The sequence below is a fragment of the Pyrus communis genome, chromosome 3 (assembly GCF_963583255.1).
Source record: "Pyrus communis chromosome 3, drPyrComm1.1, whole genome shotgun sequence".
NCBI classification, from domain to species: domain Eukaryota; kingdom Viridiplantae; phylum Streptophyta; class Magnoliopsida; order Rosales; family Rosaceae; genus Pyrus; species Pyrus communis.
In genome coordinates this window covers 25,525,113-25,541,998 of record NC_084805.1, presented here as the reverse complement: position 1 = coordinate 25,541,998, position 16,886 = coordinate 25,525,113, and the positions used below count along the sequence as shown (strand labels likewise).

The window sequence follows — 16,886 nt, the reverse complement described above, 5'->3', positions numbered from 1 at the left end:
GTTGGACAGTAATTAACGTTAAAACTGTAAGGTCGCAAAAATGTTATAAAAAATGTTAAAAACAGTAACCATGATTAAAACGATTTAAAATGTCTAACTGGAAGAGATAAAATAAATATTAAAGAAGGTTAAGTGTTGCAGCTTCTTATCATGCCTTCATTTCAACGTTACAAACTTTCTATGCGAATCAAGCTTTTGCTTTTCCGTCTTGCCTGTAATATTGAAGAGACAAAAACGTTTTAAATGTTTTTACTAATCTTCATTTTTACGCTTAATTAACGGCTGTGAGGATAATTGAGGTGACATGACATGACTTATTTGGAACTGGATCAGCCCTCTCATGCTTATCACCCCCTTGGAATTTGGATTCTCTCCGCCTCTCAAACAACTTCAAAAAATTTATGGTCCACTATTTTGGCTCTGCTCAGGAAAAAAGGGAGTATGTAATGCGCGGGTATTTCAAACCGATGCATTTTAAACCCTGTAGAAGAAGAGAACAGAACACATGAAGAACTATGAATCTACGATTGAGTTGGTATACGATCACCTTGACATGTCGGTTGCTTATAAGTTAGGGTGCACACCTCTATTTACTTTCTACACAATTTATGTTAATTTCAGTTTAAGAATTTTGTCTCAATTTTCAGAAGACATGCTCAGTTAGTTTTCTGTACAGTTTAAAGATTTTCTCTTAGGGAATTGTTATTGGCACTCCAAAAATCTCATTCTACACTCCACACTTTCTATATTTGGAAAGAAAAATACACTTGTGAGGAGTGTAGAATAAGATTTTTGGACTGCCAATAACACTTCCCTTCTCTTATACTATTATTCATCCATTTCTCACTCATCTCAACTTTCAGTCAACTTCAGAAAGACAATCAGTTTTCTATACAGTTTAAAAATTTTCTCTCCTAATGTTATTCATCCATTTCTCCTTATCTCAACTTCTAGTCAGCTATGTAAAAGGTAAAAAAAGTAAGTGTGGATAACATCACCCATAAGTTAATCCCAGAAAGTAGAGGATAAACTAATAGTTTAAAAAATCAAACACATGGTCTTTGCCAACCATTGCTTTCGGTCTGGTCTGGTAGTAGTCCAAGAAGGAAAGTACCGTTTGGTGCAGAAACAAAACTTAAACCAATATTGACTGCCATTTTATTCCCAATACAGAAGTTGAGTTCTCAAATATATTTAGTTCAAGACAGAAAAAAAATTGACAGTTCAATGATTGCACAAAAGATAAATGTGATCGTCTTATAATCTCGGTGCAATGCGAGGACGATCCCATTCAGTTATAATGTGGTTCCGCGTGATCTCCTTCAGCGAACGGCAACCACTCAACGCCATGGTTAGCTCAAACTCGTCACGAAGCATTTGAAGAACTTTCCTTACACCAGCCTCACCATCTGCTGCTAACGAGAACACCACCGGTCTACCAATCTGAGCAAAATTGAGGTTTTAAGTATCAAATTAGAACTCGTAGGCTAATTAATTAATTATACGGTTCTGTGGCAATTAAGGCATTGCTTCAAATTTGTTGTTTTAATATAACAGATATTAGAGGCAGGAATGAATCATAGCTGCAGTATCTTGCTTCTGCTGTATGTGTCAAGTAACATAAGCTCTACTCACAAATACGCCCGATGCGCCAAGGGCCAGAGCTTTAAAAACATCCGTTCCTCGCCTTACTCCACCATCCAAAAACACAGGAATTTGGCCTTGTGCGGCTTTGACGACCTATAAGCCATTACAACAAAACCATGATTTAGAATATTACGATTTATAGTTCTATACACCAAAGAAAGTGACTTGGAATTTAGAATGACTAAAGTTTCAAGAATACGAACTGTTGAAGAGAATACTCAACAACTTCAGAACCTCGGAAGCATTTAAAAAATCGATAAAAGCAGAAAATATGAAGCAAATGTACCTCTTCCAGTGCCATAATAGTTGCAGGGACATAATCGAGTTGGCGAGCTCCGTGGTTGGAGACGATAATTCCTGCAGCTCCATATTGTACAGCTAGTCGTGCTACATTTTTCAGCACACGCATCATTGAATTTGTTGTAAACTATCAATAATAGACCAAGCAGGGGACTTGGTTTTCTTTTGGAATGTGGAGTCAGGGATATGGTTGCTTACCATCCTCCGCAGTAATTACACCCTTAACAAGAATTGGTAATTTGGTGATTGTCTGAAGCCATTGTATATCCTGCGTATGTGGCCAAGAAGATCGTTTGAAATCTTACTGCACATTAAATGTTTCAACTATCATGTATTGAAGCAACCATTACCTTCCAGCTGAGAGACCGGTCGATTTGTCCAGCAACATAAGATGCAAGTCCAGAATCATTGGTCTGAAATTTCATCACCAAAACGGTCAAGAAATGTCTCTATTAATATGAAGTTACTTATTGTCTGATACTGAAAGTTGTTTAGGTCAGTCATCCACCTTATCCATCTTTCCGAGATCCAAATCCTCAAAGTTCTTCAATGTTAAGTTTGGTGGCAAAACAAATCTGTTGAAGGACCTTAAAGTGAGATTTTATTGCATAATAAAACAACATAAAATGTTTCTCGTAACTATCTTTCTTAGTTTTATAAATACCATTCTGAATCAATGCTCACCTGTTCTTGATATCTGCCTCCCTGCGCCCAAGCCTCGGAGTGTCCACAGTGAGAGCTATTGCCTTGAAACCGGCCCTCTCAGCTCTTTTTACAAGCTGTGCAACAACATTTCTGTCTTTGTGCACCTAAACAAGAACCAAAGAAATCATTGACTATTAGGTTTACAACGCATGACAAACGAGAACCTTGAAAGTATCTACTTGTATTAGGCCCTTATTAGCTTTAATAATGCAAATTACGCACAAAGGCCACTTAAATGGAGGTCAAAGATCTTAAGACAGTATGTTAAAAGAGTGAATTTAGCAAATACAAAAGGGAAAATTCAAAACTTGCATAGAGTTGGAGAAAGCGAACGCCAGGTCCTGTTGACGCAACCTCTTCAACACTGGAAGTAGCCCAAGATGACAGTGTCTAACAACCAAAATTGCATATATAAGATGAATAAGCCACACATTCAAATCATTGATATATAAGTTGAACAAGCCATGCATTTAAATCAATGATGAGAAGTCAAACCATAATTGTGTCGGCTGCGGATGCTGCTCTTGCCGTTGCATACTCACCTGATTGAGAATTACCAAATCAAATTTAGCTATCCCTGCTTTATAGGAAAAACTTTGCAAAGATAACACTTCAAAGAGCGTTTTTTCATTCCAACTGCTGTTAAGTTAACTTAAATTTCTTAATGCAACTTATAGAAGGAGCTTATACCTTCAGGGTGAGCCATCTTCTGCATGGCTGTTGGAGCAATCATGATCGGCATCGAAATGTTGAAGCCCAAAACAGTTGTTCTCAAGTCTATCTTGCTTACATCTATAAGGATACGAGGTCGAAACCTGGTCCATAAAAAAAAAATTAAAATCAAAACACAAAAATCTATGCCCAAAGTCAAAACACAGAAGTCTATTTTGCTTACATCTATAAGAACTTCAATTGATTTTTTTTACAAGGGAATGAGAACCAAACCCCCAAAAAACAAAAACAGAAAAAACTACTTTTGACATGATAGTCCAAAAGCAAGAGAAGAGCTTACAAAATCCGCGAAAATGCGCGTTCATTCTCCTTGAGAGTCCACTGGTCCTCTGCACCAGATGCATAGTAGTCGTAAATCATCTTTGGCAATTTCTCCTTAGCAATGGCTTCATACTCAGAAACATTGGTTATCTCCACCATCTCTGCAATTTGTTTATGCTATCCCCACGCTATTCTGAAGGAAATTTGAGTAGTGAACGAAAATCACTTGAATATTACGTTATGTCAGATTCTTTCGATTTCAGATAATCAAACAATTCACCGAAAAAGCTATCCTAATTTTTAGGTGCATGGTAATAGAAACTATGAACCAACAAAAGCAAACTAGTAAAGGGGAATGAGAAAAACCCCACTGCCTAATTAGGCCTTGAGATATCAACTCTTGGATAGTACAACCATGAAACCATTGGCTTCCAATTTTTCGACTTTCAAGATTTTAACTTCAGGGGATGTGATCGCCAACTTCAATACATTCTTGGGCCATCTTAGATTGGCGAAGAACTTACTTGCAACCGGAAAGCTAAGGTGACGGTATCCCAAGCATTTACAATAACAGAGGGGGGCTATGAACGATCGAACTCATAAGCTATGACTGGTGATCCATCCTAGACTGATGGGGCTTTTTATGTTAATTAAACTTCTGATTAGACTCACTAATAAAAAAAATCAGGATTAAGCTTTGAACAAATCTAACAATAACCCAACAATCCAAACACCAGTATCGGATTTAAATAATCGAACTTTGTTGCACTCATGTCTCGAACTCTACTATGTCACTTCAGAAAAACATTGATTTCGATACAACAGTAAGAAAAGATTTCATTTGTAATACATCATACATGATTTTGATCAAAACAATCAAAACCCAAGTCGAAATTCAATCAAATAATCTAAAAAAAATCATCAAAGAGTGCAATCCCAGATGCAAAAAATAAAGTAAAATGAAACTGGATGAACTGTGAAGCAAAAGAACACACCTTGTGGGATTGTAGAAACAGAGAGGAGCTGCAGAAAATGGTGGCTGAAGAGAAAAGGAGAGGAAAATGAACACTCAAATTCCCACTTGGATACTGATATACAATTTTTTTGCAAAAAAAGAAAGAGAGTGATTGGAGGGATTGGAGAAAATAATAAAGAAGGGGTGAAGACAAAAGACGTAAGCATCAGATAAGAACGGGGAGTGGGTTTGGGTTTTCAAGGTGAGAGCAATGGTAAAACCAATCTGTTTTCATGGTAATGTGAGCATCACTCTCACTCCTCCATGCTCATCCCATTTATGGCAAAATAATAATCTTATGGGTTAATAATATTTAGAAAAAATAATAATTAGAATTTAAAAATATCACTGTCATTAGTAATAGAGCTATTTATACATGTGTAACTTATTTTGTTAAGTTTTTGACGGAGGATTATTACATTCTCTATTTTTGACCGAGTTGTGCTAAAAAAATTGCATTTTAAGCAAATCACGTCGTGTAGTCTATTATTTTTTTTTTTGTTTGTATAAACTTTGATCATAAGATAATATGAGTGAATTTTCGGTGCCACGGTGTGATTAGTAACTAATAAGAATTTCACTTCACAAAATTAAGGGGCAGAGAAATTTGGGACTTATTCACAGTATGCAGTTCACCCCTTGGGAGATCGTATGATGTTGTCTTATAGGACATTTCCAGCAAACAGAACAGAATCACACAATTACATGTGCAAAATTTTTTTTATTTTTTATTTTTTTATAAATAAAGATTTGGTTAGAAACAGATGTGGAATCAAACATTCTGCAACCCATGTATATAGAAAATTTTAATAAATATTAACCCTAATTAAAAGAAAGTATTGCTAATGAGGTGATGATTGTGCAGCATTACTATCAAAATTGGATTTTACAATCATTTTATTAATGGTCATCCTAATCGCCACTAATTGTCTTTTTCTTTTGAAGGCCCACACCAGGTGCAAGTGGAAAAATGAAACAAAAATACTTTGCTATCGGAATGATTGACGCAAAACTGAGCGTAGTTGTATAATTTACGTTTAAAAATTCATATAACTGATCGCACTTAGTAGGATAAAAATTTGTTGTTGTTGGTGCTTTCCCTTGTTCTTGTTAATTTATGTGATGCATGTATGAGACACAAGGAGCTGCATAAGGAACGGAGTACATGCAGCTTTTGGACAGTTTCAACTTTCAAGCATTTGAATTTGGATGTTCAATAAAAAATTATAAAAAGAAAAGGGAAGCCTTTCTCTTCTACCATGCTATCAAGTGCCCAGCCCAACTTCCTTGCAACTGCAATTCCTACACCTTTGCTCCTCTTCTTCTATGCTTAATTGCTTATAAGATTCAGTCCCAACTGCATAACAAATATTTGGTGTAAAAGTCATAATTTTATAAATGTTCAAGGCATCTCTTCAATGCTTGATCTTGCCAGCAAAAGCCTGCAAAATATATAGACTAGGTGAGACAAATTTTGAACTTGAGTTTAGAAGGCTTCTTCGTTTTTTCATCTCTCTATAAGAGCAACTCCAACCCTCTCTAAAAGGCTGGCACAAAACCTAAAAAAATAGGTTGGCACCAAAAAAAACCCCTCCACCCCTGAAAATAGGCCAGCTCAAAGTCCACCCCAGTTTGTAGGCCGACCCAAAATGGACTAAGCGAAGGCCTGATATATATATATATATTTTTTTGCGTCAAGCGCGTGAGCATGCGTTCTCGACAGCAAACAGACGGCGGGCCCCGCTGCAGTAGGCACACTAAAGGGGTGCGGGACATGGACCACGTGGTGCGTCTTCGGTTGTTGGATTTCCAACGGCATGTTTTTTGAATCGTTGGATTTCCAACGGTAAAAAAATTTTGAATTTCAAACCCAACGGCTAGTACGTGGCAATATCTGGCCTGTTTGATTCCTAGATCAACGGTTCAGGATTTTCAACCAAAAAACATTTTAAAAAATGTCAGAATTCTTACCGTTGGCCACTTGTCCAATTTTGAGCTGCTGAATTTCAATCTTTTTCAAATCCAACGGTCCAGATTAATTAACTTAATAAAAATTATTAAAAATTGTTTAAAAATACAAAAAAATAAAAATAAAATATTATTATTTTTTTTCTTATAAATACCTAACCATCATTTTCCACCTTACACCACATGGCACTACATGATTGGTTGAAATCTTATCAAAATCTATTCTAAAGGATTCCAAACAGATAGTGACACGTGGCGCGACGAGATTGGTTCAGAATCTTATCGGAAATCCATCCACAAAAATAGTACTTTTGGATAATGACACGTGACGTGACAAGATTGGTTAAAAATCTGCAACGGGATTGGTTAAAAATTTTATCAGAAATCTATCCACAAAAATAGTAGTCTCGGATAATGACACTTGGCGTGACAAGATTGGTTAAAGTTCCGTGGCGGGATTGTTCAAAATTTGATAAAAAATCTATCCACAAAAATAGTACTTTCGGATAATGACACGCGGCGTGACAAGATTGGTTAAAAATCATATCTGAAAGTTAAAAATAAAATTATTTTTTAATTATTTTATAAAAAATTAATAATATTTTAATACGAATGGACTAGACTTTGGGCCATCTCATTTTTTAGGAGTGGAAATGCATTTGGCCAATTACTGTTCATTAGAGTTAATTACTATTCATTTTGGTGGATTAAATGGATTTTGGGCCAGCTCATTTTTAAGGAGTAGAGTTGCTCTAAACAACTTGTTAGTTTTTCTTCAAATGCGATATTCTATTTTAAATTACACTAATTTATGGGGACAAAAAACTGAAGCGGACATTCTACTAGTCTAACCCACATATGCGAACTTTGACTCGTTTCCTATGGCTTCAATTTTCCAGGAAGATCAAAGTGGACTCATGAACCCATGAATGAGCTAAAGCTAATTCAAATGAAAACAAGTTCATCGAACTGGCCTAAAATTTAACTAAAAAATAAGTGTTCATTACAACAAGAGGCACAGGAAAAATACAACAAAACCAAAAATTTCATCTTTTCATTTGAAACACACAGAAAACCATAACTATTATTCTCAACAGGGTATTGACCAAATGGCTTCATTCTCTCAGACACATTTGGTTCTTCTTCTTCACCAGCCAAGGCCGTGTCATTTGTTGCTCCACTTGCATTCAAACAAAGAGGGGTACTTATCAGATTTGCCGAAGTGCCCTTCTTCTTGTACAATGGATTGATTGCACAAAGCCCATTATTTCCTCTCACATCCAACCTCTTCCCAAGCCTCTCAATAATATCCTCTGGAAGTGACAGGGCCCCACTCAGCTGGTTGTTGCTCAGGTTCAGCCGATCCAAACTTGGGAGTGTCCCAAACTTACTATCCCATTGAGTCTGTTGTTGTCTAGAGAGAGAGAGCACTGAGATTTTTCGAGGAAGATAAGAGAGTTAGGTAATTTGCTAATCAACTCACATCCTGAAAAGTTACGGGCTTGTTTGGTATCTTATTTGAAATTTTTTATCATTTCTCAAAATATTTCTTGAAAACAATTTTCTTTAAGACTAAAAAACTTAATTGGTTTGCGATTTAAAATTTTTAAATCTTATGATTTAAACTAGACAAAGAGATTTAAAATGAGAAGGTCGCAAGAGAGGGAGAAAGAGAAAAGAGGAGGAAAGAAATTAAGAGATGATTGAAGAAAAGAGAAAGAAGAAGAGATAGGTTCAGACGAGATAGAGAGGAAAATGAGTGAGAAAAAGAACCAAGAGAAAAAAGAGAGCGGATTAGAGGAGAAACGAAAAAGGTTAAAAAAAAAAAAGGAGAGAGAAAGAAGAAAAGAGAGATAGATTTGGAGTGAGAGGGGAGGAGGTAGAGAAAAGAAGTGAGTGTTTAATTTAAAAAAAAAAACGTCTAAAACCTCACTTTTTATGTTTTTAGAGAATAAACTATATTTTTTAGTTAGTCTTGAGTTCAGTTTTTTTAAATAGTTCTAACAAACAAGTTTTTAAGATCTAAAATTTGAAAATTGTTTTTGAGTTTAAAAAGTTGCATTCAAGTAGAGTACCAAACATGCCCTAAGATATTTGAGATTTTTAGTTTCCTTACAAACTGAGGAATTTCTGAATTGATTGGGTTTTTCTCAACTACCCAACACTCTAAAATCTCCAAACCTGAAAGGGAGTCTGGGATTGACCCATTGATCAAGTTTTGACTTAGATCAAACAACACCAACCACTTGAGCTGCCCTATATCTCGAAGGATCATTCCTCTGAGCCTATTAGAGCTCAAATCAATCTTTTGGATGAGCTGAAGTTGCCCTACAGAGCTAGGCACCTGACCTTCTAGAACATTCTAGCTCAAATCCAAGATTGTCAAACTCCCCAACCCTCCACTTTCTTGTGGTATGTCACCACTTGGGTTGTTGTAACTTAGGTCAAGCTGCTCTAGTCTCACCAACCCACCAATTTCCCTAGGGATTTTTCCTTGTAGGTTGTTTTGCGAGAGGCAGAGGACCCTTAAGTTTTTATTTTTTGACAAGTTTGGGGGGATTTCTCTTAAGAGAGCTGCATTGGAAACAAGGGCTAAGGTTTCCAAGGAAGATAATGCACCAAATAGTGATGGAGGGAGAGCGATTGGTGTAGTTACCAATTTTTCAAGTAAGGTAATTTGAGGATGGAACTTGAAAGGGAAGCAGAGGATTTGAAAGAAGGGGTGAAAGTATCAAGGCCAATGTGAATCTTTGTGACATGAAAAATTAGAGGATTTTCATCACCAATCTCACATTAAACACCCGGCCATGGAGTCTCATAGGTCATCACAAGGTTGTGGATGCTCTTGGGCCCAGCTGGGGTCCTCCAGAAGGGCACCCAAAACTTCATAAAGTCCCAAATGGTCCTCCCTTTCTATCATCCCATCTGAGTTTTGCTGCCCTGAAATCAACCCACCTCCCAAGACAAGAAACCCAAGAAAGAAAAGAGGCAAATAAGCCATGAAAGGGTTCGGTTGGAGAGCAATAGGTACTGTTTGGTACATAGGATGGGACGGAAAACACCGTCCCACGTTTGCTACTCCAAATTGTCTAGGACGAGTTGTACTGTGGAACGAATTTTAGTCATTTTTTCAAGATTTGGATCCTCTTCTGAGCTTAGGAGGCTGAGCCTCCTGGGCAAAGCACACGGGCCGTTGGATCAAAATCTAACGGCTCGTGTGCTTTGCTCATGAGTCTCAGCCTCCTAAGCTTAGGAGAGGATCCAAATCCATTTTTTCGTTCCACTTTCTCCTTGGCCAGCTTATGGAACACAAAATTATAATTTTTTTGAACAATACCCCTATTCTTTTTCATTAATTCCACTGTCTACCCTCTCTCTCTCCAGTAGCCTCTCTCTCTTCTACCCTCCCTCTCTCCTGTAGCAGCCCCCTCCTCCACCATAAACCCAGCAACCCAACTATGGCCAACCCAATCCCGCAAACCCATCTGAACCTAAACCCAGCTTCTTCTTCTTCTCCGCTCGTATTGTTTAGTGCCATTAAAGAGATCCAAATCGAATCGGCAGAGCTGAGAAATAAGATGGTGGCGATTTCAGTGAAGCCTATAGAGCCAAAAATAATCACAAGGCGACACGTGGATTTTTGGATAGAAGAGGACAAAAATACCCTTGAGGCATACCGGGATGCCTACGCGCGAGCAGCGGGCAATCATCTCTCAACCAAGTCAAAAGTGCTCAAAATAGGTAACAAATTCAAAACTATTTCATCCACCCTCATCCTATATTCTCCACAAGGTAATTATTCCGTAACCCCCAAAACATTTCTTTTAAATTATGTTAATTAGTCAATTAATGGATTTATTACCTAATCAATCTATTAATGGCTAATTAACTACAAATTACACCAAAAAAATTACCACAAATGGCCGGTCCCTATTCTCCTAATAGGGCCGGCCATATCCCTATAAATAACTCTCCATTCTCTCAAAAAACTACTTCCAAGTCTCTTGCAAAACTCTACAAAATTCTCCAAACATTCTTCCCTCAAAATTCTAACTTTGGCATCGGAGCTTCTTCGGCCAAAGTCCCCCCCAATTCATCATGGGCGCATGAGGATTTGTTTTGAGGCTTTTTGGCATTGACCAAAGGTGTAATTTATTTTGTAGGTGCAATTTTGTCTACGAAAGAGAAGACGAAAATTTGCATCCACAAAATCAATCTTCATTGCAGGAGTCCTCACTCTTTCTCCCTCTCGTCCTCGCCACCCTCCTCTTATCGGCCCCCACTTTCCCCTTTCTACAGAACCCCTCTCTTTCTCAATTCACCCATGTATGTGTTCGTTAGCTCTTCTGCAACTACTTATTCTTACCATTCTTTTACTTTTCTTATCTTTAATTTTTCGACTGGTTTTATTGGTAAAGAAGTAGCAGGAAAGTTCAGATCTTGAAGGGTTTTCATATTATACAGATGGGAAAGAATTACGATGAGAGAGAGTGATTAACGGGTGATTTTTTTTTCTGGGGTTTGGTGTTTTTGATGGTGTCTGAGTTGGGTTGCTGTTAAAATCTGAGAAATGAGAATTACGATGTGATTCAGGACTAGTTTGAAGTGTGGATTTGCGGTTACCGTGGGACGAAAAACTGTGAAAAGTATGAGTTTCTGATTGACTTTGTGAATGCAGGAGCAAATTGGATATATGGAGTGTTGGGAGGATGGTAAAATGGAGACCTTGCAAGTGGTGGCTACAAGGGCACTTCACTGGTACATTCCAACTTATTTTGCTTCCATTGCATTTGGCTGTGATTGATGGGAATAGAATTAGGATTGAGGTGAGGTTACTGCATAGTTTTTTGATATTCTGAGTCAGTCCCCTTAATTAACTGTCACTGCAGACAATTGCATTCGTTTTCTGCAGCTCTGCCATCAAAGCGTAATGGATTCATTCGAGTGGATAGCTATGGGGGCCTTAATCAGATGAGAAGAGATGTGAGCGATTGAAGCAACTTTGCGATTGCTTTTTATATTGCCACTTTGCTAAGCCTGAAAATTTATTTATGTGGAGTGCAGTTTTGTGATGGTGTTGGTATTGCCCGCCTGGTGGTTGCATTTAAAAAAGGGGCAATGCCAGGGCTGCTTATTGTAACGAATCTAGGTAATTCATATTTTACATATCATATACCGGTGAAGTCTGGAATATCCAATACGGCACTCAATTCCGTTTTTTTTTTTTTTTTGAAAAAAAGGATAAAATTTCATTATCGTAATCAACCATTTACAAAGATGCTAAATGGGTACATATGCTCCAGTGACCAATTTCTTGATCTGAAGATAATAAGCACAAATTACAAATAATTTTAAACTCCTATATGGCCATCACACAAATCACACCACTACAACAAAAAATTTCAAGATTGATATATCTCATAGACAAAATGACATACCAAGCACCGAAACCTCACCAAAACTATCGCGAGACAGCAAGGCATCCCATGGATTTGTGTGTGTTGTACAAGTGTTGTTGTTTTAGGAAAAGATTCTAGTTAGACATAGTAGATATTAAAACTAAGATTTGTGGGTATGTTTGCTGAATAAGACACTTAAACTAAGATTCCTCTGTATTTACATCAATCTTTCAGACTATCAATGTCTCAAAAAAATAGAGATGCTATTAGGAAATTATCCAAATTATTACGAGGCTAGTGATTGTCACACTTTGCACGATTATCACACCATCGATATTATTTCTTTGTTTTTCAACTGAATTAGCTCAAGTTCGGTGGTATTCTGTCGTATAATCAGTGATTTATTTATTTCTTGATCTCTACCTCTTACATTTAGCGACCATGCGAGAGATATAAAAGGAGATATGAATGCAATAACGATAATTGTTTAGTTATGGAGAAAATTTTAGGTCTGCTCTTTGGAAACCACGGCCGTCTGTTTGCACACGCAAAATAGTCACCCCATATATTTTGTTCGGCGCCTTGGCACAAGAATCTTTCCTAATAACGAGTCATTTTGATGACATTATAAACTTCCAGTGTCTATGTCAACTAAATAGGCCGATACTGATACCCATTTTAATTAGGCATGTTAAACCTAGAAGATGTGTGTGCGTGCATGTATAAAAAGTGATGCTATCCACACACTTCTTTTTACCTCCCACACATACCCTGTTAAGTTTTGTCTTTTGATTTTCTTCAATTCATTCAACCCAACAACTGAAACTGTGTAGAAAGTAAACATAGGTGTGTGGATATGTATAGCACCACCTATACATATATTCCATTATTTTTGGCTTCTCTGGAAACGGGAAAGCTAAGCATTGCCGGGTGTGTGGATGTGAACTTGAAAATGCTATAAATGCTGCTTGAAGACAAGTACCTCATGCAGGTGGGTTATAACGAAGATTGACCGAGGAGGAGATGTTAACGGCGGATTAGAGACAAAAAAAAAAAAAAAAAACAGAGATTCAATGCCATGTATACTGGTTTATTTGGTCTTAATTAGAGACAGAAAACAGAGATTCAAAGCCATGCGTACTGGTGTATTTGGTCTTATCTCTTTTTATTTGGATATTAAAAAGTAATGATAAGGAGACTAAATTTTGTAAATTAGATGATGTGGATGTTGATGATTGAATTATTACTTAAGTGTTGATTAACGTACTTCTTCCTGATGATACATTATTTAGTTTACAATTTGGTTTAAAAACTTGTCCTCTCTACTGTTATCCTAACACTAACATTAAATTCTTTAATTGAATAAAAATTAATATTTTGTGTGAGGTTAATTACATAGCCCAATAAGGAGCCCATTGGATTTATTACAATTAGCCCAATATGATTTTCTTAATTATTTACTAACATATAGGCATACAGAAAGTATGTGAGAAATTTTTTATTTTTGTTTTTGAAATAGAAGGAGAGAGGAAGAGAGTAATAGAGAATGTGGGAGTGAGAAGCTTTTTTTTATATTTAATTTTTAATTTTTTTATTAGAGATATGTTAGGATTATATGTATGCGAGGTTTAAAAAAAAAAAAGCAAAATTTGGTTGTGTGAAATTACATTTTTGCCTCATATTTCTTATTCATGTTATGTTTTAATTATAGGGTTAAACTGATAATTTCATAAGATTTTGGTTAACAATGAGTGTTTTATTAATTAGTAGAGATTTAAATATTCGTTAGAAATTTGTTTTGGGGTCTGATATCAAGGGAATGACTATTCCTTTCCAAAGAATGTCGTCCCCTTTCAAATTGATGTGAAGAGTTATCAATTAAATTCTTTCATCGAAATCATGCATTGGTTGAGTCTTCGAGTTGTGACACTCTCTTTCTGAAGAGGCTCAGTGCTATAAATACAGGAATACTCCTGATTTTCCGCTCAATTCATTCACTGCATTCTACATACTGGATATCATTTAGGCATAAACAATTATAGAATAATTCGTTGAAAGAGTTCTGCATATTCAGGTTCGAAGGAGCCTTGTGAATCGCAGTGCTTCCTTTACAAGGAGGTAGTGGTAGCCTGAGAGACAAGCGTCATCAAACAATAAGCATCAATGTGGGGCGAAAATTGTCTTAAGATCAGAACATCTAAGGCTTGCCTCTAGTGGCGGAGCCAATGTGGGGGAGTTGGTTGTTGTAGAACCTAATAGCATATAAAATCCCCCTTTGAAATTTCGTTTGACCCTTATACTAGCTAGACAAATGAAATAAGGAGACCTTTAATCAATATTCTTTAGATTGACATAAACCAAAACTGTTTTGTATTTACTTAAAAAAAAAAAAAGATAAAAAAATTTAGCATGCTATTTCTCAAACACGCAAACCCCTTCTCCACTCAGACTTCATATCTCCTAAATTAAAGTTTCTCTGGTGTTAAAGATCGGTCATGCACCCTTCATCTCACTTGGTTGTATCTCTAAATCAATCATATTAGTATTTTTCTCACCTTGAGCTCATTGGGATTTTTAGGGTTTTTGTATTGATTGATTGATTTGGAATGAATTTTTTGCAGAATAAATTATAAATTGGCAATTATAAGTAAAAGTATGATCAGTTTTTGGAAGCTTATGTTTTATGACCCATCGTTGTAAATTTCTAACTTCACCACTTGCCTCGGCTCAATTTGAGGGTTCCTATTTGTGTTCTATTGTGTACATATTCACATATTTAATTTCTGTTTATTGTTTGTAGCAATTTAACACCTTTATTTCTTACAATTTTAAGCAAAATTTAAGACGAAAAAATTATGAAACTTAAAGCAATTTTTCTGTGTCCATGTCAACACAATCATGAGTTCCTCGTATCGTTCATCGATGATAGAGAACATCAGCAAGCCCCATAAATTGACTGATTAAGATTGAGTTAGGACGAGTCATCAACCTCTAGAAGGTGCATCCGCCCTAAATCATTGCCTTCGTTCCGTGATCGAAGCAGTATATAAATATTTATTTTCTAATCAGATGAAAGTAGTGTATAGTTTAGCCAAATAAAACCAAACTCGTTTTTGTTTTTGTGTTCTTGGATTGTCCCTTTGGTTACTACAAAATCTAATTACATACATAAAATATGACTATTTGGCTAATAATATCTTCCATGATTCGATTGTGAAACAGAGAGATATTGAAGTAACCAATCAGCAAACGACATGCCAGGATCTCCATGAGTGATTGTTCCCCGGCTTTTAATTAAAATAAAGCAAGTCACAAAGACACCACCCAAAATTTTGTGGCCAGAAAAGTGAAAGCAAGCTAGATAAGCAAAGTTACGGTTTATTATTTTTATAAAATGATCCAATATTACAGTTTTATTAATTTAGGAATTATATTTTTATAGGCACCACATGAAATCTAGTAGATATAAAGTTATATGATAGCTTTCACTTGGTAATACGGTTTAGTAGTATTACTCTTTATCGGTAAGTAAGAGGTCTTCGTTTCTCACTAAAAGTAAATTTGAATCACATTATTGCTAGTTTATTATGAGACCCATTCGCCCACCTCTTTAGTATAGATACTTCTGTTTGTTAAAAAAAAAATATATATATATATATATATATATATATATATATGATAGCTTCCAATTTTATACATTTCTAAATAAAATAGGAGTCAGATGTGAAACGCGAGTTATTCAATGTCTCCCAATAGGTTGATCACGGGATACACCCTATATTGTCATTATGATTCTATGATTAATCATGATTAGACTTTTAGATAAGTTCAAAACATAATCTAGACCTATGAGAATATTTGGATTTCGAAAAGGTGGATTATGTATTTTCGGTTTTGTTCTCTGATAGAAAGACTTAAATCTTAAGACTCATTTTGAGTTTAAGATTTGAATCTTTGTATTGGAGAATAAAACATTAGACTCAAAACTCATCTGAAATTTAACAATTTGATTAGGTTCCTAATTAGACTCAAAACTCATAATTAAGTTTTAACAATATAGTTATGTGCATTTGAGTTCTAACAATTTGGTTATGAGTCTTCAAACCATGATTTATTAAAAAGCTGAGGTGTCAAGGATTGACCCACACCCAAGAAAAAATTGTAAACTTGTGTAAAAGATGAGTAACCGAAACTTCAGGTTTTTTATTTCGATATCCAACTACCGTGAATGGAAACACTTGTAGAGTTTAAAAAACACACACACACACACACATATATATATATATATATATAGAGAGAGAGAGAGAGAGAGCTATTTCTAATCAATTGCTCATAAGCACAAGAAACCACGTAACCTAGAAAGGTTCACTGCTGTAATGGTAATACTTACCTTCCAACATGGTAATCCACAGAACTACGGGCCATGCATGCATGCACGTCACAATCTGTAATATCTGTACATATATACAAGACGATCGATCTTTAGCCATCAAACGCCACGCGTCACGTCATTTTCTGACATGGATTTTTCTATTTGACTTTAATTCCTTTATGTGATTGGCTTTTGTGGTGTTAAAAAAGCACAAGTGGCAGCTTGTAGACGGGGCCATATTTAGCAGAGTTCTTTTAGGTAGCAAGTTCCAATCTTCTCAATTAAAGGTTCACTTATCCAAATGGTTATACAAATACAAATCCAATTGTTATTTTCACTTTTATCCGGCAAAAAAAAAATGTACATAAAAATGCAAAATTTTCCATTATTTTGGCTATTGATGGAAGCAGCCAATACTCCTACGCCACGCCCAATTTGGAACCTAGGGGCATACCTGGTAAATCACTAAAAAAGCCAAGGTGACATC

At 36.0% G+C, this 16,886-nt stretch overlaps 1 protein-coding gene across 2 annotated transcripts; it reads right to left on the bottom strand.

The window, feature by feature from the left end:
* Positions 1–1,135: 1,135 nt before the first annotated feature.
* Positions 1,136–4,856, bottom strand: LOC137729589 (glycolate oxidase 1-like). 2 transcript variants are annotated; one of them, XM_068468567.1, is made up of 12 exons: positions 4,641–4,856; positions 3,665–3,870; positions 3,343–3,467; positions 3,148–3,194; positions 2,965–3,042; positions 2,632–2,756; positions 2,456–2,522; positions 2,298–2,360; positions 2,146–2,215; positions 1,934–2,034; positions 1,636–1,740; positions 1,136–1,443 (listed from the first exon to the last, which is right to left on the bottom strand). In XM_068468567.1, exons 2-12 carry the CDS (start codon positions 3,802–3,804, stop codon positions 1,258–1,260), a joined length of 1,107 nt encoding a protein of 368 aa, XP_068324668.1. In that variant the 5' UTR covers positions 3,805–3,870; positions 4,641–4,856; the 3' UTR covers positions 1,136–1,257. The 2 variants fall into 2 exon arrangements, with proteins under 2 accessions (XP_068324668.1, XP_068324667.1); XM_068468566.1 differs by having other exon boundaries at positions 3,665–3,838.
* Between the last annotated feature and the right edge of the window lie 12,030 nt (positions 4,857–16,886).

Excerpts from the sequence above, each read along its gene's own strand:
- LOC137729589 (XM_068468567.1), bottom strand. The coding sequence starts at position 3,804 with ATGGTGGAGATAACCAATGTTTCTGAGTATGAAGCCATTGCTAAGGAG. Across the intron at positions 2,757-2,964 it reads TTCGCTTTCTCCAACTCTAT|GTGCACAAAGACAGAAATGT; the intron begins GCAAGTTTTGAA and ends GTTCTTGTTTAG. Across the intron at positions 2,035-2,145 it reads TGTAATTACTGCGGAGGATG|CACGACTAGCTGTACAATAT; the intron begins GTAAGCAACCAT and ends TGAAAAATGTAG.